The sequence below is a fragment of the Populus trichocarpa genome, chromosome 1 (genome assembly GCF_000002775.5).
Source record: "Populus trichocarpa isolate Nisqually-1 chromosome 1, P.trichocarpa_v4.1, whole genome shotgun sequence".
Lineage (NCBI taxonomy): Eukaryota > Viridiplantae > Streptophyta > Magnoliopsida > Malpighiales > Salicaceae > Populus > Populus trichocarpa.
The window spans coordinates 506,689-531,266 of record NC_037285.2 but is presented as its reverse complement, the minus strand read 5'-3'; the positions used below and the strand labels follow the sequence as shown (position 1 = coordinate 531,266).

The window sequence follows — 24,578 nt, the reverse complement described above, 5'->3', positions numbered from 1 at the left end:
AACGATGTTTGTTAGTTGATTTGCCATACCGTAGTATACTGCTGCATTATAAATACCTTGAACAGAAGCAATTAGCTAGAGGGGAATTTGATTCAGGTAGAAAATGTCCTGAGCAACTTTATGTCTATATAGAACTTGGAAACTTTATCAATAAGCTAGTGCAGCATCAACCATGTCATAGGGGCGGCCGTTGAAGATGTCCTGCAGTCTTTCTTCCCACCTATCAAGAAGAGAAGTGCCCTTGTAGACAGCATTTGGGCCATCCACCTTTACTGCTACTATGATGCTGGCACAACTGGATCCATGACTGTTCCAGTAACGGGGATTGCACCTGAATCTTCTTCTGTTTCTGTTCAAAGTATTTACAATGCAGCAGTTCATTTTTGTATTGCAAATCAATTCACAGACACTCTTATAGAGATGTGTGGGAAGAGCAAGTTTTTGTCACTAATTTATTTGCTTATGGTTAATTACCTCATTAAATGTTTCAACTCCTTTCTTCTTTCAGTGCCTTGACAGGGAGAGTTTAGCTTCCACAGGATGAGCTCGAACGATTTGGTTTATGCGATGAGGATGTTTTCTCCATAAAGGTCACCGACAATTGGAGAGAGTTTATGAAGATTAACTTCATGTTTGTTTAAAGTAGTTTTTGGAAAATTATTTTTCAAACTTTTTTGTGTATGTTTGCCATTAGAAAAGTTGGTCAACGGAAAACACTTTCCAGTCAAAGTAAAATTTAGCTTGGTTTTCACGAAAGTTTTTTCTAGAAAATTTGGGCTGAAAACACTTTCCGGAAATTGTGAAAAATTTAGAAATGTCATTATTTGGTGATTATATCAAATTTGATCCTCAAACTTTTGATTGCTATATATAATTTGTTTTGAATATTTATTTTTCAATTTCATCTCTTAAAATTTAATTTTTATATTAATTTTGGTTCTTATTTTTATAATTGCTATTTGCTTTTTCCTTATCATTTTTTTTATTGAAATTTTTTATCTATCAAATTTGATTCTCATTCTTTTGATTGTAACTTATTTTATTTGAAATAATTTATGAAATGTTAATTATTATTATTTTAATTTCTTCATCTTTCATTTTTTTTAAATTTTTTAAATTTGATCTCTATTATTTTGATTATTATTTATTTTATTTAAAATAATTTATGAAATTATATTTTTTTTTCAATTTCATTCTCATTCAACTTTTTAATTTGTAAGATTTGTTCCTCATTATTTTAATAAACTTGAGAAAAATAAAACATTAATAAGTTATTTTCTAACTTGTTTTCCATGATATAACCAAACACTGAAAAATGTTTTTCAATTTATTTTTCATTACACTACCAAACATCGAAAAATAATTTTCTGAAATTTACTTTTTCTGAAATTTTCTTTTCAAAAAGCAACTATTTTCCAGACAAACGGGACCTAAATTGCTGGTGCAAGGTTCTATTACAAAATCGCAGAGGAAGGGGGTCTCACAGCTTGGCATGACCATCTTGCAAATAGAAGGGAAACTCAACACAACAAAAAACTTAATCATTACCCAGCTAACTTGATCATTCTGTAAAAAGTACTAGTATGAAGAGAGGGCGACTTCATTAATGATAAAATTAGTTCTTGACATAGACCTCACCCAAAGCTTGGGTTGTGAGTTTGAACGCATTCACATGGTTTGAAAGGAAAGGATCCTACTGCCCCTGTTATGATCGCGAACCGACATGTAGGGAAGGGAAGGAAACGGAGAGGAAGTTGGGTATTAAGAAAATTCCCCTCCCTTTTATCAATTATTGGTGCTCTATTCATTGTCTTTATTATAACACTGTGTTTGAATCAAATCCTACTTTTTTCTCTCTCACTTTATGACAATGATACAAAGGCAATCTTGCAAGAAACAGTGACTTAACGCGGAGATGAAGCCCTTAAGAAGTTTCCATGTGACTCCTGGCTAGGTTACTAACTAGCAATTACTGATTTAGATCTTCATCGACTTCAAAAGGAGAAACAAGTAACAGCTCTTTTCATTTGTTTTCCCAAGGAATCTGCTAGATATCAAACCAGGTAACAGATTTTCAATTACAGAGAGTAAATCCTACTTTTGTGTAGGTGATTAATTTTGCTTAATCCTACCCTTGCGGTTGTGATTAGTTTTGGCACTGACATCAGTATGTACTGATACACGGAGGAAGCAAAAAGAGCGGTGGTCATGGAAATAGAAGAGGAAGAAGTGAAATGGGAGGCAATGGAACCAGAGAAAGATGAACCTGTTCTGACGCTTGGACTCCGTCGTCGACGTGCACCTGAGCAATCCCTCCATTCCCTCCTTCCATCATCAATATCATTACTTGCTGAGGTGATTGTATTAGTTCTAGTACTTCACTAACAATTTTCAAATATGTTGTTTCTGATCCATGTTTTTGCTTCACTGTTGATCTCTATACCTTCTCTTTAACTAAAAAATCACTACATGATAATTTTTTTTAAAATATTTTTCAATTAAAATTCCATTAAATTAATGTTGGTTCAAATTTTTTTATTTTTAATATCATCATATTAAAATATCAAAAAAACATTTAAAAAATATATTTTAATGTTTCTTCAGATAAAAATAATTTAAAAAGCCTACTGCAGTATTAAACGAACACTAATTCAACTCAAAACACACACATATATATGTACACACATAAACCCAAGAATTAGTGTCTTAAATTCTAAATGGGATAGCGAAACACAATAGTTTGGCCGTTTTCCTTCAAGTTCCTTCCTTGACACATATATATGGAATTAATTTTTGATGATGCAGAGCTTGTCTTATATAAATCTGGTGAGCTTGAAGTTCTTCCAGAAACCTGCAGTGGATCGTTCTCCTATCAAGCACATGGTATGTATGTTAGCTACTTTTTCTTTAGAAATGTTAGCAAACTCAATATATATACTACGAGAAAGCATTACAGAAGCCTTAAGAGTTCACGCTAACTAAAATTACTGTGCATTACTGTTCTTTTAGTCAAATTCTCTTTCAATTTCATTCTTTTCTTTTCTTTTCAATTACAAAAGCCTCAATATACTACGTGATGCTATTGATATTTTATATGTTAAAATTTTATTTTATTTTCTTTTACACATTCTTAAGATCTCTGGTACAATTTTAAAATTGAAATAGAGGCTAATTTAATTAAATAAGATTTAAATTTGTATTATAAAAAACAAGAGTTACGATACCTGAAATGATTCGGTAGATCATTCGGTGTAATTTTAGATATTTCTGATCTATTAATGAGTGTTTTAATATTGAAAATGAATTTAATAAGGTTATTAAGATGTTTATTTGATGTTTTCAAGTGAAAGAAAAATTAAAAAAATAAATTTTTGAACTTTAAAAACTAGTATCCTAATTTTCTAGCCACATGCGATGGTTAAAATCTTAACTAGTAAATAACATGGTGTGATTTGTTTACAAATACATATAAAATAAATGACATGTCATTTTCTCTTTCTATAGCTCTTCCGTTTTTTTTTCAATTTTTTTTTCATTTTCATTAAAATGCACTATAAATAAAATAGTATTTAAATTAAAATTCAATTTTATCATAGTTTTTAAATAACATTATATTTTTTTTTATTGTAATATTAACAATTACTTTTTAATTATTATATACCTAATATGCATTTTTGATTTGTGGTATTGGCATCATGCAATCTTAGATCCTAGCTAGCATACTAAAGAAACTCTTCAACTTTCCTATTATTCGTTGGTGCCTAACGGGCTGCTGGTTGTCATTAATGGATCGAAGCTGCAAAAAATACAACAATATCAGTATCTCTCATCAGAGTTATTGCATACTTTCAGTCAAATTCTTTTTCAATTCATTCTTATACGTGATGTTATTGATATTTTATATGTCAGGAGGCCCAAGAATTAGAGTCTTAAATTCTCAACGTGTTCTTAATGGGATAGTGAAACACAATAGTTTGGCCATTAATATTTCCTTCAAGTCACATGATACAAAATATAACCCTTCCTCGACACTAATGGAATTAATGTTTGATGATGCAGTCAGGGGCGAGTCAGAAAATAAAATTAAAGAGAGCCAAGGTTTCGGTTGTTTTATTATTTTGGTTTAAATTATAAATATTGTTACGAGAGGAGCTGAAAAAACAATTTTCTTGCAGCGCTTGCCCCCGCTTATGCGGGCCTTTGCCAGCCCCCGCCACTGGATGCAGTTGTCTGATATAGGTCTGTCGAACTTGGAGATTCTTCCAGAAATCGTTGGGTCTTTCTTCTATCAAGCACATGGTATATATGTTAGCTACTTTTTCTTTAGAAATGTTAGCAAACTCAATATACTACGAGAAAGCATTACAAAAGCCTTAAGAGTACTTCACACTAACTAAAATTACTGTGCATACATGGAAATTTGATGATGGCATAGGCCATATATAGCAATCTTTTCAATATATATAAGCAAGCACCTCACTTCTGATCTCATTTCTAATAACGTGGAACTCAATACTCACATGACTCAATAACTCATCAAACTACTGACAGCTTATGATCAATTTGCAGATAAGATTCTCGACGGTATTACTGCATTTTTTTCCGATCTCTTTCACTTGAAGTCACTTACCTTGAGCGATAATGATGTGAGCCGGCTGGTAAGAAGTACCTTCAATTCGCGTCTAACCTGTTATACAATAACATGAGCAACATCTTGAAGCCTTTTCTAATAGTTTAAGGTTTTTGATTGAGATTGTTTTTTTATATGATATTAAAGTTCTGATAATCAAACGATCATGAGTTCGAATCATATCATTTTTATTTTAATTAATAAAATTAAGCAAACAATTTTCACTTGGAAAGAAAAGTTAAGAAATAATATAAATTATATCTCGAGGCCTATTAAGATTTTGGGTTGAGATGATTTTTTGACATGAATTTCACAAACTTTTGATTTTCAGCATTTACCGATTTCCACCATAACTTAAGTGAAAAATATTTAATGTTTTGATAATGCAGCAACCAGTCTTAGCTTCGAGGAATAACCAGCCTATTCCAGAATTTCTAATGGAGAAGGTCTATACTGTTATTTCTCTTGAAAGTTTTGATTTTCAAAATTTTCCAATTTCTTCCACTACTTCCATGAAAAATATTTAATGTTTTGATAATGCAGTTGCCTGAGTTAGCTTCGGGGAATAACCAGACTATTCCAGAATTTCTAGCGGAGAAGGTCTATGCTCTTATTCTTTTGAAAAACTTTTGATTTTCAGAGATTTTTCTAATTTTCACCACGACTTCCATGAAAAATTAATATTTGATGTTTTGATGCTGCATGCAGTTACCTGAGTTACGCTCGTGGAATGACCACTCTCTTCAAGAATTAATAGCAAATACGATTTTAATGGAGAAGGTCTATACTTTATTTCTTTTGAAACTCTTGATTTTAAGAATTTTCCAATTCCCACCACGACTTCCATGAAAAATATTTAATGTGTTTTGATAATGCAGTTACCTTACTTAGCTTTGCGGAACACGCAGCGGCCTCATCCAGAGTTACAAGCAAATGGTACGTGGTTATTAAAGTTTTAATATGAACTAGTTTAATCTAAAAATTTAAGTGTAAAGTGAGATTTAATATATAATTTATATTATTTTTTAATATTTATATTTAGGATGAATCATGAAAGCAAATTATATATCTAAGCACATGGAATTCTTTTTTGTCTCTCTTCTTTTCAAAATAATTCTTCGAAGGTTGATATCACAACCTTTATATGGATATTAATTTGGCCAACTTTGCAGATAATCGTCTTGAAAATCTTGCTGCATCTGTCTTCAGCCAAGACGACTCGATGAATGATAATGATGTGAACCAGGTGATATATACTTAGTCAAATCTTGTCTAACTTCTTTTAATCTATATATAGTAGTAGATGGGATAATCTTACATTATGAGTCTCTGCCAGTCATAATTGTATTGTTTTGTGTATTATCAATTATCTCACATTATGTCATTGTGAATTAATTGTACAGCATGCAATCTATGTAGAGGCAGAACAGCTGCTGGATGCTGGAGAAAGTTCACGTCCTAGAGTAAGAACTATGGAAACAACGCTTTTTAGAATTGGTGAGATTTTCTTAACTGCCTTGTTTACAACCAACTACTTTCTTGTATAGGAAATATCAGGATGGACTTTGCTGATGACAAACTTAATCCTAGAGATTGCATCTGCGGTTTTTGACCAGATGGGTTATGCACAAATTGGCATGGTGTTGGCATTTGTAGCTTTGCTTCTTGCTGCCGTTGATCTCATTCACATGGCTCGAAAGGAAAGAATTAAACGGGCGGCCGGCATGAGCCCATTGCCACTTTTTCATCCCCGATCAACTTATACTTCCGCAACTAGAAAGCCTGTTGGCACTATTGTTGAGTATTTTGGATTGGCTGGTGCTGTCTGGCAATGTGTTTATTCGACTGTGGAGTATACGTATACTCGTCAGAAGAAAGATAATCCAATTAAGATATCTCTTCTACCTTTCATTTTCTTATTATGCGTGGTGATTTCCAAATTATTAGTCGACAAGAGTTGCATTGACAAGAGTTCTTAGCAATGGTATTTTCTTTGAACTAGAAGAAAGTGTTTGAAGGACTCTTTTTATGGGAATGTGTCAAAGCTTTTGATTCCTAGATTTTCTTATCGAAAATGTGTATGCAAGTTACTTTCCATGCTATAAGGTTGCGTTTGGTTAGTGTTTAAAGATAGAAACTGGAAATGATTTCTTCCAATTACCGAGGAAATTACACATGCATGCCTGCTCATCCCGTTGTAGAAACTGGAAATGATTTCTTCCAATTACCGAGGAAATTACACATGCATGCCTGCTCATCCCGTTGTAGAAACTGGAAATGTTGAACGCATCTTAATTACAGCTTCAGAAAACTATTCTCAGGCAGTAGGTTAGGTTCGAATAGAAGTAATTAAACTAGCTAGCTACCTCCATAATAACCCAGTTTTTGGGACCTAGAAGTATTGGAAAATCTAAAATCTAGATTTTGAAGAGGAGGAGGGTACTGCCTCATCTTATATGAGACTTTTTTTCCCCATCAAATTTAAAAATCATAGTAATTAAACCAATAGATTAATTTTATAATCTGACCTAAAATCGGATTTCTTGACAAATCAAATTGAGAGTTGACCCGACGGATTATCTTTAAGGATTTTTTTTAATTATTTATTTTTTTCTAAAACGACAGCTTTTCACTTCTTTTAAACCACGCGACAAAAACGGTGTTCTAAATATCTCAAACATAGAAATTAATCAACAAAAGCGTTTGTAGTCCAACGGTTAGGATAATTGCCTTCCAAGCAATAGACCCGGGTTCGACTCCCGGCAGACGCATTTTTACGTGGCGGCCATAAGGATACCGGTGGATAGTGGCATGACATCCTCTCCTTTATTAGGTGAGAAAAACTCACTTTACTTGGCGTCACTCATTTTCATCGAAACCCAGTTTCATAGGCTTAAATGGTGCCACTACTACATCCAAGAAACCCCGGCGTTCCATCCGGGAGTTCTTTTGGAGTCAACACCGAGGGAGTATCGCCTGAGCTATACTTCATCGCTAGAAAAGTAGATCCTACAGCCACTGCCAAGCTTGATATTGGACCCTGAAGTCCTCCAAATAGACAAGGAAGGGCTTTTACTCAACAAGGGGGATGGATCAACGCCAGATAATTCAGAAACGAGCCAGCAGAATAGGACTCCAAAATCACAGGTATCCTGTGCAAATTGAGTCAGTACCACTTGTGTCTATGAAGCATAAGAGTATTCCAGCATTAGGATCGCTCGGACATGAGCTATAGACATTAATCGTATGTAGTTTAACCTTGAACAAAGACTGAGATCTTCTGATATATGTAACGAACTTTTCTTGTGAAGTTTCTGCACAAACTTTCAGTTCCGTGGCTGGCAAAAGAAGTCTAAATTTTCGCATAGCCCTGAAAATCTTAAACGGAAACTCATTAGTTCTATGAACTAGGAGTTCATAGCCAAACTCAGCAATCATGAACACAGCTTAATTTAATTTTATGTTAATAAACACGGAAGGGATTGTACAAGGCATCATAACAAAAATGTCTTCCATTAGCAATTTGCTGCTTCAATTCCATGTCCATGCAATCTGACTATGTAACGGTAATTAGTGAGATACAGAGTTTGGTTTGTAGTACATAAGTTACCACATATGCTCTTTGATGATCCAAATGGTTTCTTTTAGTCCACAGGTTCAAGAAAACTTAAAAAAAATCTGTCAAGAGTCTTAAGAAGAAAACAAAGAAAACCCATTAATGTCAGGAAGCAACATAATCTCATATCATAAGAATGAACTGCTAAATAACTATGCAAGGCTATGTATTTATTTATGTAAGTTAACAAACTTTTTACCTTGGAAATCTGTTCTTTTGTAATTTTTGATGGTGCCAAAGTGAAACATTATTCTACTAGTATGAGTTGCTGGGATTACTGGATGGTGTTTCCATTGATTCTTTGGGAAGATATTATTGTGATTTGTAGCAAATGTTACCTGCTTTAGAGAAATAGACTCCATTGCCATAGCTGCAAAGGAGGGGAGGAGGGAGGAGATATTTCATATTTGCAAAAGATTGCCCGTTTTCAATACGACAAGTCGTTTCTGATGCAGGCTGGTGTTATGTATTATAGCTAAGTAAGTCATCCTAAAAATAGAGATTGCAATAAAATCTCCATTATTTTGTTCACTGTTTGGTTTTATTTATTTATTTAGGACTTGAATTTAGCATCCTTAATTGTAGCCAATGATATCACACCTGCTTTCCATTTTTTAGAATTTGAAAAATAAAATAAAATTCACATGCACATTTTTTTTTATAAATAAAATTAATAACTTAACCCTACTTCATTTCGACTTTGATACTCTAAAAATTGGTGTCATAGTTCTGAAGAACCCAGTTAGCTATAAGATATGTCTAGACCAGTTTTATGGTTTACAGAGCTTGGAGGAATTTTAGGGAAAAAATATTATTTTTTTTAATTATTATTATTATTATTATTATTATTATTATTTCCTATTTAGTTTAGGAATATTTTTTACTTCATGATTTTTTTTTCTATTTATTTTAGAAAATCAAACATTAAGATTGCTATTTTTTTTCTTTTTAGTTAAGGCATCCCTAAAACAACTCAATAATTATTAATTGAGATTTTTTTAAACCTAGGACTAGTATAAATAAGGTTGCTTTCCTTTTATTTTAGAATAATATATCATACTTTTATTCTAAAAAATAAAATTATAAATTAGGGTTTTGTATGATAACCATATTCGACTTCAATTTTGTCTTTCTAACTTATTGTCTTCTTGTTTATATTTTTATCTACGTCCATTGATATTAGAATTCAACTATCTTGAAAGTTATTTGCTTGCAGTGTGTTGGAATAACCATGGCTATAAGAGGTAGCAAAACAAGATAAGCTCATGTAGGAGGGAATGTGATACATATGAAAATGAATTGTAAAATTAACCCATCATTTAGTAGAGGTGAGGAGTGAGAGATTATGAGCAGAGAAAACAACTTCTTGACCATGATGAATATGATGTTAAAATTGAAAGTTTTGATTATACAGTTCCTTTGCGGATTGGAATCAACCATTAAAATTCAACAAAGATGATACTGAAAGAGACGATTTAGATGTAAAATTCTTGGTTTGTGACGTGTATGAGAATGGAACCAAATTAGATGTGGTTTCCAATGTGATTTTTTATAAATCACATTGCAAATAATATGCCTTCCATGTGCTCGAAGGGAATTGTGAAATTGATGGGGGTTAAAATTAATATCTTGTACTTCAGATAAAAGATGTGAAACAAATTTTCAAATCTTCTTCTAACTCTAATATTGATTTTATTGTTAGGGAGGCTAATCATATTGTTGACAAATATGATGTTTTTAAAGGAAAAATTGAGCACATAAATAGTTGAAAATTTTTTATTAGCTATTTACACGATCTAAGTCAACAAAAATTTAAACTTGATAGCGAGTTGTTTTGAATTTGATAATACATACTTTTTTTGATGTGTATAAAAGAAGGAGAAGATTTAGATCCTAACCATCTCGTATTTTTTTCTTCAATATTTAGTAGTAAGTATTACTAACTACAAGTACCTGCATGTTCATCATTTTGACAAAGCTTCCATCATATAATCTCTTCACAACGTATTTCTCTGACAATGTAAGTAATTAAAATTATTTTTTAATATATATTCTCATGTTTAGTCTGTCTCGTAAATTTAATTTTATATTTACGTGATTTCTCTTGCTCACATGCCTTCAAGATTTCTCTTGTTCTCTCTGTCGGATCCAAGGTTGCTTTAGCCATGAAACTTGTATTTGATCCTTTTTTCAAAATATTTATCACATAAAAACATTAAATTAAAGACTTGCTGAGACAGAGTGAAAAAGACCCAGTAAAAAAGGTGACCGGCCGGCAGGGGAAAAACACCATAACAAACACAGAGAAAGATAACCAGTAGTCGTTTTTATCTTATATATTCTGCTTCCATATCTCTATCTCCAATTTTTAATGTCCTTTTAAAATCCATCTCTCTCGTTTTTCTCTCTGCTTTCATAGCCAAAATACTAACATTGCCTTTTCACTAAAACCCTAATCCTCTCTCCCTCTTTTACTCACACCATGAAGAGCCGAGAAGATTTAGAAACCAATGAGCAAGAGATTTCCACGAAGAGAAAGCACAGCAGCAACAACAGCAATAACAACAGCATAGCCAGCAAGATTTGGAAGGTGAAGATGAAGAAGATTTTGACCTTACACTTTCTTTATCTTTTGGTCCTCCGAGATCCAAAAAGAAAGCTGCCCTATAAACACTACAAAACCACAGTTATCATTGTCACTGCCACCACCTGTAACATCATTATCAGTAGCTCATCAACCGTTACCCCAACATCTATAATGGTTTTCTCCAGTATCTCATTCATATTCATTTGAAAATATCTTTCGCAAAAGACTTTACAATTAATCACAGTCAAATTACCACTGTTCATACCCCCTTCTTTCTACTAGTGTCAATTAAAAGAATTAAAAAAAATCACACAATTCTAACACATCATTCACCGCTCAAATTCATGAATCACATACTTTTGGAATGTTAGCACCTAATCTTGTCACAGCAAATATCAACTCTTTTATTTGCATGCGCAATACATGAGGCAACATACCTCCAAAATAAAAAATAAAAAATTGCTCTTCAGATAACACTAGTTCAAGTCGTATAAATCTTAGGACCATTAGAGACTTATATGGTTGTTAATTTCAGGGCCCGTGAGATTAATCGAGATACACGCAAGTCAACCCAGACATTTACGTTAAAAAAAAAAAAAACCAGACTCGAGACATGCCCCTAGTCACAATAAATTGGAAGGGTCTATTTTAATCTTTTTTTAAATAAAAATTAAAATAAAATCGTTTTGACCAAATTTTTTTTTTAAAAAAATTAATGAGTTGATGATCGGGTTTTAATTAACCAAGTCTGATCAATCGGGTCAATAAATCAACCCAAGGTTTTTTTATCAAGTTACCAAATTTTCATACTTTTTTTTTCTTCAATCCAGAGCGGTTCATACCCTCCATATTCCAGGTCAAGCTGTTGAGCAGATGCAAGTTTTAATACAATGATTACAGGCAAGGTTTATAGTACACTGGATAATCTTGCATTTTTCAAATTCTAAAAAAGTGGGAAGAGGGTGTGATGAGTGGCTACAATTAAGGATGCTAAATTCAAGTCTTAACATAATGGAGGATAAACAACCATGCAAGCCCAAACAGTGCACAAAATAATGGAGATTTTATTGCATCTCTATTTTTAGGACGACAACACTTATAATACATTAGGTTTCAAGTTGGATTTAGTTACAATACAGCAAATCAGCTCTCACTGCAGCCATTCTGTTGTAACCAACTGATCAAACTACACCAGCCTGCATAATTGCTTAGCTCCTATTGATCCTATATAAATACCTCCACCATTCTCCAACTCTTACATTGCAAATTTAATCTCTATTAATTTTACTCTATCATCGATCATGGCTGTCTTCAGGCTCTTTGTTGTACTTCTTTCCATTTGCATCCTTTCCTTCTTTCCTAATGCTTGTCATGGGGCCAGCAAAATGAATGTCATTGATCAATGCTGGAGAATGAATCCGAATTGGCAGAGAAGCCGACAACATCTGGCTACTTGCTCTGTGGGGTTTGCAGGGAAAATGACCAACAATGTTGGGAAAAATGTTTTATGGTATAAGGTCACCGATCCTAGTGACGACCCTGTGAATCCCAAACAAGGGACATTAAGATATGGAGCTACCATGATCACAGGAAAAGTCTGGATCACTTTTGAGAAGAACATGGACATTAAACTTGAGAAACCTCTTCTTATTAGCAGCCATACTGCCATTGATGGTCGTGGCGTTGATGTCAGCATTGAAGGCATCGGATGCCTCGTGGTGTACAAGGTACATTAATTTAATTTCTCTAGTTGCCAATATTGCTGATTATATAGGCAGTGCATGCTCTGTCTAAAACATCAATGTTGTTTGTCTAGGCAACCGACGTGATCATCCATGGCCTCAAGATTCACCATTGCAAGGCACAGGGACCTAGCTCAGTCATGGGACCGGATGGGAAACTAATGCCGTTAGGTCAGATGGATGGGGATGCCATAAGGCTGGTCACTGCATCTAAGGTTTGGATAGACCACAATACATTATACTCGTGCCAGGATGGTCTTCTTGATGTCACTCGTGGATCTACGTTTGTTACTGTTTCTAACAATTGGTTTAGAGACCAAGACAAGGTTATGCTTCTTGGACATGATGATGGGTATTTGAGAGACAAGAACATGAAGGTCACGGTTGCCTTCAATCATTTTGGTCCTAATTGCAACCAAAGAATGCCTAGGTAATTAATAATGCCAAATCAAATCCCACAATTTCTGGCATCTGGTTAATATTATCTTAGATAGAAGAGACAGAGATGAGGATAGGGACTGTCTTTCTTGTTTTAAAATGATAGAAATTGACTTTAAAGCTGTCCAATAAACGGATTTTCTGTCTGTCTTTCTAACTAAACAAATTTCTGCAGCAGTCTGAATCATGAATCGTGTATTCAAGATTTTACACTGATATATAAATCATTGAAAATAATGCAGGGTTCGCCATGGATATGCACATGTAGCTAACAATCTTTACCTGGGATGGGAACAATATGCAATTGGAGGAAGCATGAATCCTAGCATCAAGAGTGAATCCAACCATTTTATTGCACCTGCACAATCCGGAAAGAAGGAGGTAATGCTTTCAACTGTCAAATATAAATTGATCATCCACGAATCGATCATATCTTTCAAACCATGCAAATTAAGGAGACGGGGATATCTGAATTAAGGATCAGAAAAACTAAGAAAAAAATTCTGATATTTCAACAGGTAACTTGGAGAAATACGGAGATAGGTGCAAAAGGCAAGCCCTGGAACTTCTACTCTGTAGGGGATATGTTTACAAATGGAGCTTCTTTTGTCCAAACCGGCCGCAGAGGTACGGCAAAGCCTAACTACAATAAGGAGCAAACGTTCAAAGTTGGAAGTGCAAACTCTGTTCAGTCAATGACTAGCTCAGCAGGTGCTTTAACATGTTCAAGAACATTGACATGCTGATGAGTGATGGGTCTGAGAGTTGCAGATTGAGAGAAAATGCAGATCCTAAAGCTGAAAATGTATTTTTCTTTAATTCCATACATGTATGCTTTATTAGCGAGTAATATAAAATTATTTTCAACATCTTATTTAATAATTTAAGTTTTTGAGATAATATTTTTTTTATATATAACATCATCTATAACTAAGCGGTTAGGAAATTCAATTCCATGCTTGTTCGTTCCAACGAGGCTTAATCAAATAACTTGAGTTTTTGAATTGGCAAAGATGAGGACACATATCAAACGAGTTTTAGCCTCTCTTTTTTTAAGGCTCTAACAAGAAATGTGCCTGACATAGCAATCTGACTAACTTGAAAGAAAACTATTGGAAGGGAAAAGGTTGTAAATATGCATGCCTGGTGTCCTTTTTAATTATATTTCCTTACAGGAAGTTGTTTATGCAACCTACGAATAACAAGAAACCAAGACAAGAAGGGTTGCAATGCTTACTGTTAAGTTTGGCCTGAGATGCTTTGTTGGTTGTTGACTCTGATATAGAATTGGATTTAGAGTTTGCTTGTTTCAATGCCGGCCGCATAAACAAACAAACGCAGCCTTATTTTCTTGTTTTTGCACCTTATTATTTTCTTGGTGCAGATGGTCTTGATTTTCTTTTGCTTTTCTGCTCCTGTTTTGCCACCATGTTTTTGGCTTCTTTAATCTTGCAAATTGATAATATGTAATTCTGAATTCATTCATAACAAAAAAATAAAAAAACAAAAAACAAGTGATTTTTCATTTTCTTTTATCTAATACCGGCTCGATCGAGTTAATATGGTTTATAAATCAACTAAAATCTTGGCTCGAATTATACTTTGGAATCCAATCTTTTAGGATTAGCCCACCAAGCCGACATAAATTTTTTTATATATAATAAAGAATGTGGTACGAAGATCCAAATATTTGGCAATCTTTTAGAATATAGTCTCCATCTTACTTTGCTGACTCAATTGACAGCTCACTTTTTCTAAAATATAAGGTTGGTATCATGATTAAAGAAAAAAACACGCCTCTTAATTATCTCTCTCTCTCTGCTATGGCTCCATAGCCCTTCGCAATTACATTTTTCATGCCCTTCAATAATCACTGTCCACCTATTAGTCCAAAGGCGGAGCACCGAAGCACGGGAAAAAATGTCTTCTATAAACCTGGAAACCACCTCCGAAACCCCACCCAAAGCACCAGACACCCTTCAAGAACTTCCTATCACCACCACCGCCAAGAAATTTCCAAAAAAACTCACCCTGGTCCCTCTAATATTCTTAATCTACTTTGAAGTTGCTGGGGGTCCTTATGGAGAAGAACCTGCGGTCCAGGCTGCGGGGCCTCTGTATGCCTTACTTGGTTTCTTGATATTTCCATTTATATGGAGTATTCCTGAGGCTCTTATCACCGCTGAGCTCTCCACTGCTTACCCTGGAAATGGAGGTTTTGTCATATGGGCTGAAAGGGCTTTTGGTCCTTTCTGTGGATCTCTGATGGGTTCTTGGAAATTCTTGAGTGGTGTTATTAATATTGCTGCTTTTCCTGTTCTTTGCATTGATTACATGGAGAAGGTAGTTCCTGCTTTGGAATCAGGTTGGCCTAGAAAAGTTGCTGTCTTGATTTCAACATTGTTGTTATCCTTTTTAAACTATACTGGATTGACTATTGTTGGTTATGCTGCTGTTCTGCTTGGTCTTGTTTCGCTTTCGCCTTTTATAGTTATGTCTTTGATAGCAATCCCTAAGATTCATCCTCATAGGTGGATAAGTTTTGGCCAAAAGGGTGTGAAAAAGGACTGGACTTTGTTCTTTAACACACTTTTTTGGAACTTGAATTTCTGGGACAATGTTAGTACTTTGGCTGGTGAAGTGGATGCACCCCAGAAAACATTTCCTATGGCCTTACTTGTGGCTGTGATCTTCACTTGTGTGGCTTACTTGATTCCACTTTTTGCGGTGACTGGTGCTGTTTCTGTGGATCAAAGTCTATGGGAATCAGGATTTCATGCCACTGCTGCAGAGATGATTGCAGGGAAGTGGCTAAAGTATTGGATTGAAGTTGGTGCTGTGTTATCTGCTATTGGTTTATATGAGGCTCAATTAAGTAGTAGTGCATACCAGCTTCTTGGTATGGCTGATTTAGGATTTGTTCCAAACTTCTTTGCCATTAGGTCTAAAAGGTTCAACACACCTTGGGTGGGGATATTGCTATCCACTTTGATCACAATTGGTGTCTCATATATGACCTTTACAGATATAATTTCGTCAGCGAATTTCTTATATAGTTTAGGTATGTTGTTAGAGTTTGCATCTTTTATTTGGTTGAGAAAGAAATTACCAGGGTTGAAAAGGCCTTACAGGATTCCAATGAGGCTTCCAGGTTTGATTATTATGTGCTTAGTACCATCTGCATTTTTGGTTCTTATAATGGCTATTGCCACTAAGACTGTTTACTTGGTGAGTGGTTTGATGACTGTGGGTGCCATTGGATTTTACTTCTTTATGAATTTTTGCAAGACAAAGCAGTGGTTCAAGTTTAGCAGCGGTGAAGTCATTGAAGATTGATGTATAAGAGAAGGTTGTTATCTTGTTGAATTGGTCATGAATGAATTTGGCTTAGTGTTTAAGAAAAAGACATATAGACAGTCACATGGAATCTGTGGACTCCAGATTCTCAACAACATGGCACTTGGCATTGGAGGATCTGCATAGGATCTAAAGATCCTATTTCTACTAGGGTTGTATGGTTGTAAAGTTATGAGATCAAGAAATTAGGTTAATGAAAACAGCTTCTGTACTGTTATTCTCTCCTGCTTTTTCTCTGTTTATTAGCCCTAACCTCCCAGGATTTGTACTCTTCTTTTTTTGGCTTAAAAGAAACCCCTGATGATTAAACCAACTCAATTTGATGTAGAGTTTGTCAATCTTGGATCCCTAAAAAAGGGATGAATGAGTCTAGAATTGAATGCAGGCATCGATAAATTTAAATCAAATAATAATAAAAAAAATCCTTTCTATCTCCTCGAGGAGAGGGAAAAAAGTCAACTATTAGCACAATGGTTACCCTCTCTATAACTATAGTGATTTCTAACATCCCAATCATGATGAATAAGCTGAAAAATCTATTTTAAAAGAGGGTCCCTGAACCAAAGACTCGGATGCACCCCTAGCTGCATTCACCACCACAGCTGAATCCATCTACAACTTCACCAGTTTGAATCTCCTTGGAACGAAGATAGGACCTACAAGAAGATATTAGCATTAATGTTGAAAATCTTCTTAGTTTTACAACAAAGGGAAGGGAATATTAAGTATTCAAACTGGTACCTGCAAGAAGATATTAGCAGAGATGGTACCTGCAAGAAGATATTAGTGTTAACTGCGTGCATAGAACGGCATGTATGAGCTGAATTTCTAAATTATACCAAGGAATCTCTATGATTCAATTTCTATTCAATTTGATTAGACATAATAGGGATGGAGATGACAATGACTTTGCTTAGAATTTGGAGAGCTTGGCCATTAATGCATGGAACTTTACAAAATAATGCAGAAGCAATTGAAAGCAATGTGATTTGCTTTGACTTTTCCTTGCATTAACATAGCCAAAGTGGAGGGCCATGACATTTTTGTTTGCATATCTTTCCCCACAAGACTTTTCCTACTAAGATACATACAAGGCATGCACCTTTTTCCCAATCTTGCCCCATTTTGCTAGCTGTGAATGATGGAGGTGGATCTTGGATGCAATATAACTGCAGCCTGGTATGACCTTACTTCATGATCTTATTGAAGATATTCACAGGGGTGGTTAGAAAGAATTTCCAATTAAATGAGAGCAACTTGCATCCATTATTAGAGTTGGTAATGTGCATACTTTTGCTGGGTATGATTGGGATGATAACTTGTCAAATTTGACACGAACATTGACTTGGAACAAGATTAGGTTCACAACTTTTTAATAATTTTCTTATAATTTTTACACCATATAATTCATATGTTTTAAGAACAAAAGATCAAAGTGTATCCATTACGTGGGACAAGAAAATAAATTATGTGACAGTTTCTTTTATTACAATATCATGTGCCAGTCAAAAATATTTTTAACTCCTTTTCTAATATATTTTTTTTCCAACTATTGGTAATTATTTTAAAAATATTTTAAATTTTAAAATATTTTTTCCATGTTCACCTGCCATTCCATATCAGCATTGAATTGCCTATATCTCATTTATCAAATTGAATTTTCATGACTGAGGACAAAAAAAATGGCCCACCACCCCTCCAAATTCCATTCATAAAGCCTTACAAACCTACCAGTATATTCAAAGCTTTGACACCAAAAGGATGGAACCCCACCTCTCCTCTTCAAACACTCAACATCTCCTGGAACAACAACCACCCACCACCACCACCACCACCACAAGCCATGGAAAACTAGCATTAATCCCCCTTGTTTTCCTCATCTTCTTTGAGGTATCAGGGGGTCCTTATGGTGAAGAATCAGCTGTGGGAGCTGCTGGGCCTCTTTGGGCCATACTGGGCTTCCTCATATTTCCCTTCATTTGGAGCATCCCCGAGGCCCTTGTCACCGCCGAGCTCGCCACCGCCTTTCCAGGCAACGGTGGTTTTGTCATCTGGGCCCATCAGGCCTTCGGACCCTTCTGGGGTTCCCTGATGGGCTCCTGGAAGTTCCTTACGGGTGTCCTGAATCTGGCTTCATATCCGGTTCTTTGCATAGACTATCTCAAGTTGGTTTTCCCAGTTTTCTCTTCAGGTGTGCCTCGCTATATTGCCATATTGGTCTCAACTTTGGTGTTGTCGTTTCTAAACTATACAGGTTTGGCAATTGTTGGTTACACTGCTGTTACTTTAGGTATCGTGTCACTTTCACCATTTGTAGTACTGACATTGGTTTCAATCCCCAAGATTGATCCTTCAAGATGGATCAGTTTAGGACAAAAGGGTGTCCAAAAAGATTGGACCTTGTTTTTTAATACTCTGTTTTGGAACTTAAATTTTTGGGATAGTGCTAGTACTTTAGCTGGTGAAGTTGAGCAACCTCAAAGGACTTTTCCAATAGCACTTTTATCTGCTGGCGTGCTCACTTGTTTAGGTTACTTAGTACCTCTTTTAGCTGCCACAGGGGCTATACCATTAAGCCAAGAAGATTGGACTGATGGCTATTTTGCTTATGTAGCTGAAATGGTTGCTGGGAAATGGTTGAAATTTTGGATGGAAATTGGTGCATGTTTATCTGTTATTGGATTATATGAAGCACAATTGAGTAGTTGTGCATACCAAGTTTTAGGCATGGCTGACTTGGGATTTTTGCCACAATTTTTTGGTGTGAGATCGAAGTGGTTTAACACACCTTGGGTGGCAATTCTGGTCTCAACAGTAATAGCATTAGCAGGTTGTTATATGGATTTTGCAGACATAATTTCTTCAGTGAATTTCTTGTACAGTTTAGGTATGTTGTTGGAATTTGCATCATTTTTATGGTTGAGGAGGAAAATGCCTAGTATAGACAGGCCATTTAGGGTTCCAATGGGATTGCCTGGCTTGATCATAATGTGCTTGATTCCATCTGTGTTTCTGGTCTATGTTATGGCTGTGGCAACTAGAACTGTGTATATGGTGAGCTTTATTTTGACTGTTCTTGGGATTTTATGGTACTTCTTCATGAAGTTTTGCAAATCAAAGATGTGGCTTCAATTTAACAACACTGGAGAAAAACTGGAATATGAGGATTAGAGTAGTTTTTTTTCTGTTTATTCTATTGTTCAGGAATTGTTTGCTTGTATTGAAATTGTTTCTGGTCATCTGTGAAGTCATGTATATACACAACTTCTGATCTTATAAAAAGAAAAATCAAATTTATTTTTGTTCATTTCTTGAATTGATTGATTGTAGTTTACATTTATGAAGTCATGGTTACCACTTCAGCTCTTCTAGGAATTGAATTCAGAATCATCAGAGAATGAAAGTTGGATTGATTGGTGGCACTACAAAATCTGTGTGTACAAGATACATCCTCAGGTCTGAACGAGCTGCAACACCTGTAAAACAAGAGCTTCATATTCTTATCTTAGCGAAATCGATTGTTTTCTTCCCATCATGTGCCTTTCGGAAGAAATGCTTGACGTAATCCGAGTACAGAACTTCCTTATACGCTGCCTTCTCGCCGCTTGCCAGCACTTCATGAAAAGGAGATATTTTGTTTGATGGCCTTGGGTTGATGAATATGGGGATTGAAATCCTGTTCTTACTTCCATCGGTCATCACGCAGTGCTCAACACTCTTGTATCGACCATTGCTCATTATTTGTAGAGCATCACCAACATTGATCACAAGGGAACCGTTAACAGGAGGAACATGAATCCAGTAATCGTCATCTCCTCGGACGTAAAGTCCACCAACGTCATCTTGGAGGAGGACTGTGAGTGTTGAGACATCCGAGTGGCGGCCAATTCCTACTGTGAGCTCAGGGTTTGGACAAATCGGATAGTAGTTAAGGTTAATCCTCTTAGACCCCATTAAGAGGGATTCTTTTGTCTCATCAATCTCAGTCACTTTCAGATTCTTCATTAACACATCGAGTAACCTTCTGATAACAATTTCTGATCTCCTCATGTAGTCTAGCACCTGATCCCTGAAAGTAAAACATTTCAGTCCAGTCCAAGCCATCTCTAACTAAATGATTTTGATGCATTTTAATAGATTACGCATGTGCAGCTTGTGAGAAGTTAAAAATTTGTTACTTGCAAACAGAGGGCCACAAAGCAGAAGCCTCGTCCTCAGAGACATAAAAGAGGCTAAGGTAATCCTTCCACTCTAAAGCCTTCTCAGCTTCAGGACTAAAGCTTGTGCCAAACCGCACGTTGTTAGAAGGAGAAAGCTCTTTTAAATACTTCCTCTTTTCCTCTGCTGGTAACCCGAAGAACCGATGAGTTGATTCCTTGACATTCTCAAGTACATCAATGGGAACCCCATGGTTAATAATCTGAAAGAAACCCCATCTTTCTGCAGCCCTACAGACCGCTTCTGCAACTGTTGGGCCGTCCAGTTTTGACACGTCAATGATGGGAATGGATGCCTGGGGCATGATTTTGGCATCACTGATTATTTCCTCGAGGGGTTGGATGTACTGTTTAGGGAGGTCTTTGAGGCCCATTTCCGAGAGTCCCTTTACTCCATTACCTTGTTTCAGGACAAAATCAGTGATGGCATCCGAGGAGCCATTGATTAACACTGCAGCAGTTGGAGCCATTGCTTGAACTTTTGGCTTATACAGCTAAGAGAGAGAGCTCATGTAGTTATAGTAAATGTTTCCCGTTGTTACATTTTAACATTAAATTATATTTAATTAAGTGGAAGTTAATTAAATAAGTTAACTTATATTATATTTAATCTAGAAGCTTAATTAATGCATGAGTTACATGAATGTAATCATCCATAAATTAATAAACAAGTATACTAAGCTTGCCATATAGATTGCAGTTATCAAGATGAAATAAAAACTACTCTCCCCCCGGTCCAGTATTATAGATTAGATTTTGTAATATTTGATTTACCACAATTCTGTATATTTTATTTTCCAGAGAATTGATATAATATTTTGAAAGAAAAATAAAGTTTTGATAGGAAATTACAATTAATTAATTGGGGTCACCCTAATAATCTAAACTTTTTTAAAAAAAATAAAATCAGTAGAGAATATAAGACCTAATTACAATACAACATTGCTCTAATAAGATAACATCTAATACAAAAATTTTGTAAAGAGGGATACTTTATATATATAATTTTGTGTTTATTTGGGATTGCGTTAGCACAGTGCGGTTAGCTGCAATTCCAAATATGCCCTCGCATGGCAAAAGCTATAGCTGGTACAAGTTAAGAAGTGAAAAAAAAATGAGGGCACACAAAGGTAAAATTGTTGCCTCAGAAAGTGGCATTCCCTTAGATCTCCACACAGCAGCCAGATTGAACAAACCCAGAGAACTCTTCAGGCACATTGATCTTTTCCAATTGCCCATTTTGCCCATCTTTCATTTCCACCATATAGAACCCTTGGGGTGCACCTGGGCTATCCGACCCGGAAACCATGACCCGTAAACCGAACATGATCCCGCGTACTGCAACCCGAACCGCCGGGTCCAAGTCAGCCCAACTCATCAATCTCCCATCCTTCCCTGCCCCAACACTAGATCTCGGGCACCGCCCTGGAATCCACGCCTCCTTGACCCGCCTCCATTGACCCGACCTGAATTCGTAGACCTCTGCACTTTCCTCAAATTCCCCTTGATTGTCGGTTCTATATCCACTAACCGCCCAAAACTCATCCCCAATCACCACCCCCTCACACTCATCTCTCTCTTGACTCATCTGATTCAACTCGGTCCACTCCTCCTTGCTCAAGTCATAAACCCACCCGGTTTTCAACGCGTTCTTATTCTCATCATGCCCACCCACAACATAAATCCGACCCGAATATGCCCCAATAGCAAAAAAGGACCTCTTTGATGGCATCTCCTTCCCTTCTCTCCACTTCCTTGTTGTAAAGTCATACACAAAAACATGACTCACCTGTTCATAACTCACTGGGTCCCACCCTCCCATGACCACGAGCTTCCCCTCACAGCTTGCCAATTGACAAAACAAAGGCAACCCGTTTGGATACTTGGGCACCGGGTCAAGCCTCTGCCATGTCTGACTCACAGAATCAAACACAGTGATCCCAAAACTAGGCGAGTTACCTGGTTTCGATCCTTGCGAAACATCAGCCCTGTGAGCAGCTTGAACAAGACAAGCAACCTTATGGGTGTACCCCAGTTTCTTTCTATGGTAATAAAAATCCTTGCTTTCCAGTAATTCACGCCATTGCTTGCAGACTTGGGATGCAACTCTGTGAGCCGTGTAAGGCAACCGAGTCATGCACTCAAGACCAAGTTCTTGAGGCAAACTCGGGATAAACTCAGTGAACAAAGTACTTTCCATTTATAGGAAGTTTATCGAGCTCTGGAGGACTTCTCTCTGTTTGTAGTTCGCACTTTCCAGTGTCTGTTAATCCGACCACATCAGATGTCAGTATTTATAGACAGAACAGAAACAATAGCTTAGGTAAAAGACCACGACACGTGTCAGTATAACAAAATATATCTCAACACAAACTTTTTATTAATTTTTCTAGATTTTGTTTTAAAAACATTTATGGTTTCTAATGAGTAGATATTAATAATTATTTTTTAAGACCCGCTTTCAAGAGGAATAGATAAATGATAAAATAAAAAATTAAATCCAAAATTTATATAAAAAAATATTTTCATTTATTGAAGAATATATATTTTATTATTTTTCTCTTTTTTTGTATGTTTCTCTTTAGAGTAAATATAAATAATTACATATTTAATATATATATAAAATAAAGTTAACCTTTTGTGTAGTTTTATAGGTTTAACTATATTATATTGGATATATACTGACAATACACAACCATTTTTCAATCATTTTAATTTATAATTAAGGTTTTTTTTTTCATGGAATGAGATATTTTTACAAATTAAATAGATTATCTATATTATAATAAAAAATATTTTCTTAATTAAATATATTGTATATTCAAATTAATTTTTTTACGATAATATATAATTAAATTAAAAGCATGAAATGGAAAATCTAGTTATAAAATGGTGGATTTCTATTTTAACATGATTTTATTTTATTTTAACTACTTGCTAAAACCAATGGATAAGATGGTGGTGCCAGCTTACGTGGTACAATTTGGGTGTGACATGATGAGAAAAGCAGCACGCGTATACGTGGACGTCTAAGAATTTACTTGATTAATCATGTTTGATGACTAGCTGACACGTGTTGGGTAGTGGATGATTGATTTTCTTATTTTTTGATCGGGACTTGAATTTGATCTTTGGATTTATTTTCATGAGAGGATGAATCTAAAATTTGTTTTTTGTTATTATTATTATTATTATTATTATTATTATTATTATTATTATTATTATTAATAAGTGGGTGTTCGAGTCAGCTTGTATCTTAATTAATTCTATGAGCTTTAAAGTTAATGGTTATGTAAGTTTTCAGTGGCCATCATATTAGCAATCACATGGCTCGAACTTGAGATCACATGGGAAACAAACCCTTTGATCCCAAACTTTTATCATTATACTACCTATTAGATGGTTATGTGTTAATTTTCTAATATTTATTATTAATTATCATAGTTGGAGTAAAAGAGGTAACATAATTTTTTGTTTTCTTTTTTCTACTCTAATAACTTTCAAGATTTTAGTTAAAATTGTCCTTATCTATCACTGTCCTTCTTTTAATTATTCATATAAATGCTTGGCGTGATCTTCACTAATTAAATGTCAAATCTCTATCCTTTCTAGAAACTAATGGATGTGTTATACATGCATGACTTATGCTTACCATAGTTATAATATTCAATTCAATGGTGGATTTGGTTTAAAAATCGAGTAATCATGAATCAAGGGTTAATCTTAAATTGATTTAAGTCAACCTTTTTTTTTAAAAAAATAATGTTATTTTAATTAAAAAAAACAGATTTTTTCATTAATTAAGTACGAGTAAAGCCTTGAATTAGCAGATCGTTGAGTTTTCTATATATAAACACCCAAGTCGTGGTTTATAAGAAATGATGCATTCTTTGCATTTTTTTTAAAATGAAAAAATATTAATTAAGAGGATGCATGATGATGAGTACAACTCAATTCAAGGATAGCCAGAGAGAAGCAATGATATTTAATT

The 24,578-nt window shown here is 35.0% G+C and overlaps 6 protein-coding genes and 1 non-coding gene across 7 annotated transcripts; 5 read left to right on the top strand and 2 right to left on the bottom strand.

The window, feature by feature from the left end:
• The first annotated feature begins 1,489 nt into the window (after window positions 1-1,489).
• LOC7457712 (uncharacterized) lies at window positions 1,490-6,705 on the top strand. Its single transcript, XM_052451294.1, has 14 exons — window positions 1,490-1,758; window positions 1,882-2,063; window positions 2,151-2,355; window positions 2,806-2,883; window positions 4,060-4,098; window positions 4,176-4,299; window positions 4,570-4,658; window positions 5,020-5,076; window positions 5,174-5,230; window positions 5,339-5,410; window positions 5,509-5,566; window positions 5,803-5,876; window positions 6,034-6,093; window positions 6,178-6,705. Exons 3-14 carry the CDS (start codon window positions 2,209-2,211, stop codon window positions 6,607-6,609), a joined length of 1,287 nt encoding a protein of 428 aa, XP_052307254.1. The 5' UTR covers window positions 1,490-1,758; window positions 1,882-2,063; window positions 2,151-2,208; the 3' UTR covers window positions 6,610-6,705.
• A 624-nt stretch (window positions 6,706-7,329) lies between these two features.
• TRNAG-UCC (transfer RNA glycine (anticodon UCC)) lies at window positions 7,330-7,401 on the top strand. Its single transcript has one exon. It is a non-coding gene; the product is annotated as a tRNA-Gly (tRNA).
• Window positions 7,402-11,804: 4,403 nt separating this feature from the next.
• On the top strand, window positions 11,805-13,832 carry LOC7457711 (pectate lyase 1). Its single transcript, XM_002299082.4, has 4 exons — window positions 11,805-12,560; window positions 12,650-13,005; window positions 13,256-13,394; window positions 13,532-13,832. Exons 1-4 carry the CDS (start codon window positions 12,135-12,137, stop codon window positions 13,757-13,759), a joined length of 1,149 nt encoding a protein of 382 aa, XP_002299118.2. The 5' UTR covers window positions 11,805-12,134; the 3' UTR covers window positions 13,760-13,832.
• Window positions 13,833-14,794: 962 nt separating this feature from the next.
• LOC7457710 (probable polyamine transporter At3g13620) lies at window positions 14,795-16,688 on the top strand. The gene has a single exon (XM_002299081.4). It carries the CDS (start codon window positions 14,934-14,936, stop codon window positions 16,347-16,349), a length of 1,416 nt encoding a protein of 471 aa, XP_002299117.1. The 5' UTR covers window positions 14,795-14,933; the 3' UTR covers window positions 16,350-16,688.
• A 1,322-nt stretch (window positions 16,689-18,010) lies between these two features.
• On the top strand, window positions 18,011-19,677 carry LOC7483256 (probable polyamine transporter At3g13620). Its single transcript, XM_002299080.4, has one exon. It carries the CDS (start codon window positions 18,132-18,134, stop codon window positions 19,539-19,541), a length of 1,410 nt encoding a protein of 469 aa, XP_002299116.1. The 5' UTR covers window positions 18,011-18,131; the 3' UTR covers window positions 19,542-19,677.
• Window positions 19,678-19,727: 50 nt separating this feature from the next.
• Window positions 19,728-21,428, bottom strand: LOC7483255 (feruloyl CoA ortho-hydroxylase F6H1-3). The gene is made up of 2 exons (XM_002297606.3): window positions 20,549-21,428; window positions 19,728-20,439 (listed from the first exon to the last, which is right to left on the bottom strand). The coding sequence occupies exons 1-2, from the start codon at window positions 21,055-21,057 to the stop codon at window positions 19,863-19,865; spliced, it is 1,086 nt and encodes a 361-aa protein (XP_002297642.2). The 5' UTR covers window positions 21,058-21,428; the 3' UTR covers window positions 19,728-19,862.
• A 133-nt stretch (window positions 21,429-21,561) lies between these two features.
• On the bottom strand, window positions 21,562-22,857 carry LOC7457709 (F-box/kelch-repeat protein At1g15670). Its single transcript, XM_002297605.4, has one exon. The coding sequence runs from the start codon at window positions 22,785-22,787 to the stop codon at window positions 21,750-21,752; it is 1,038 nt and encodes a 345-aa protein (XP_002297641.3). The 5' UTR covers window positions 22,788-22,857; the 3' UTR covers window positions 21,562-21,749.
• Window positions 22,858-24,578: the final 1,721 nt, after the last annotated feature.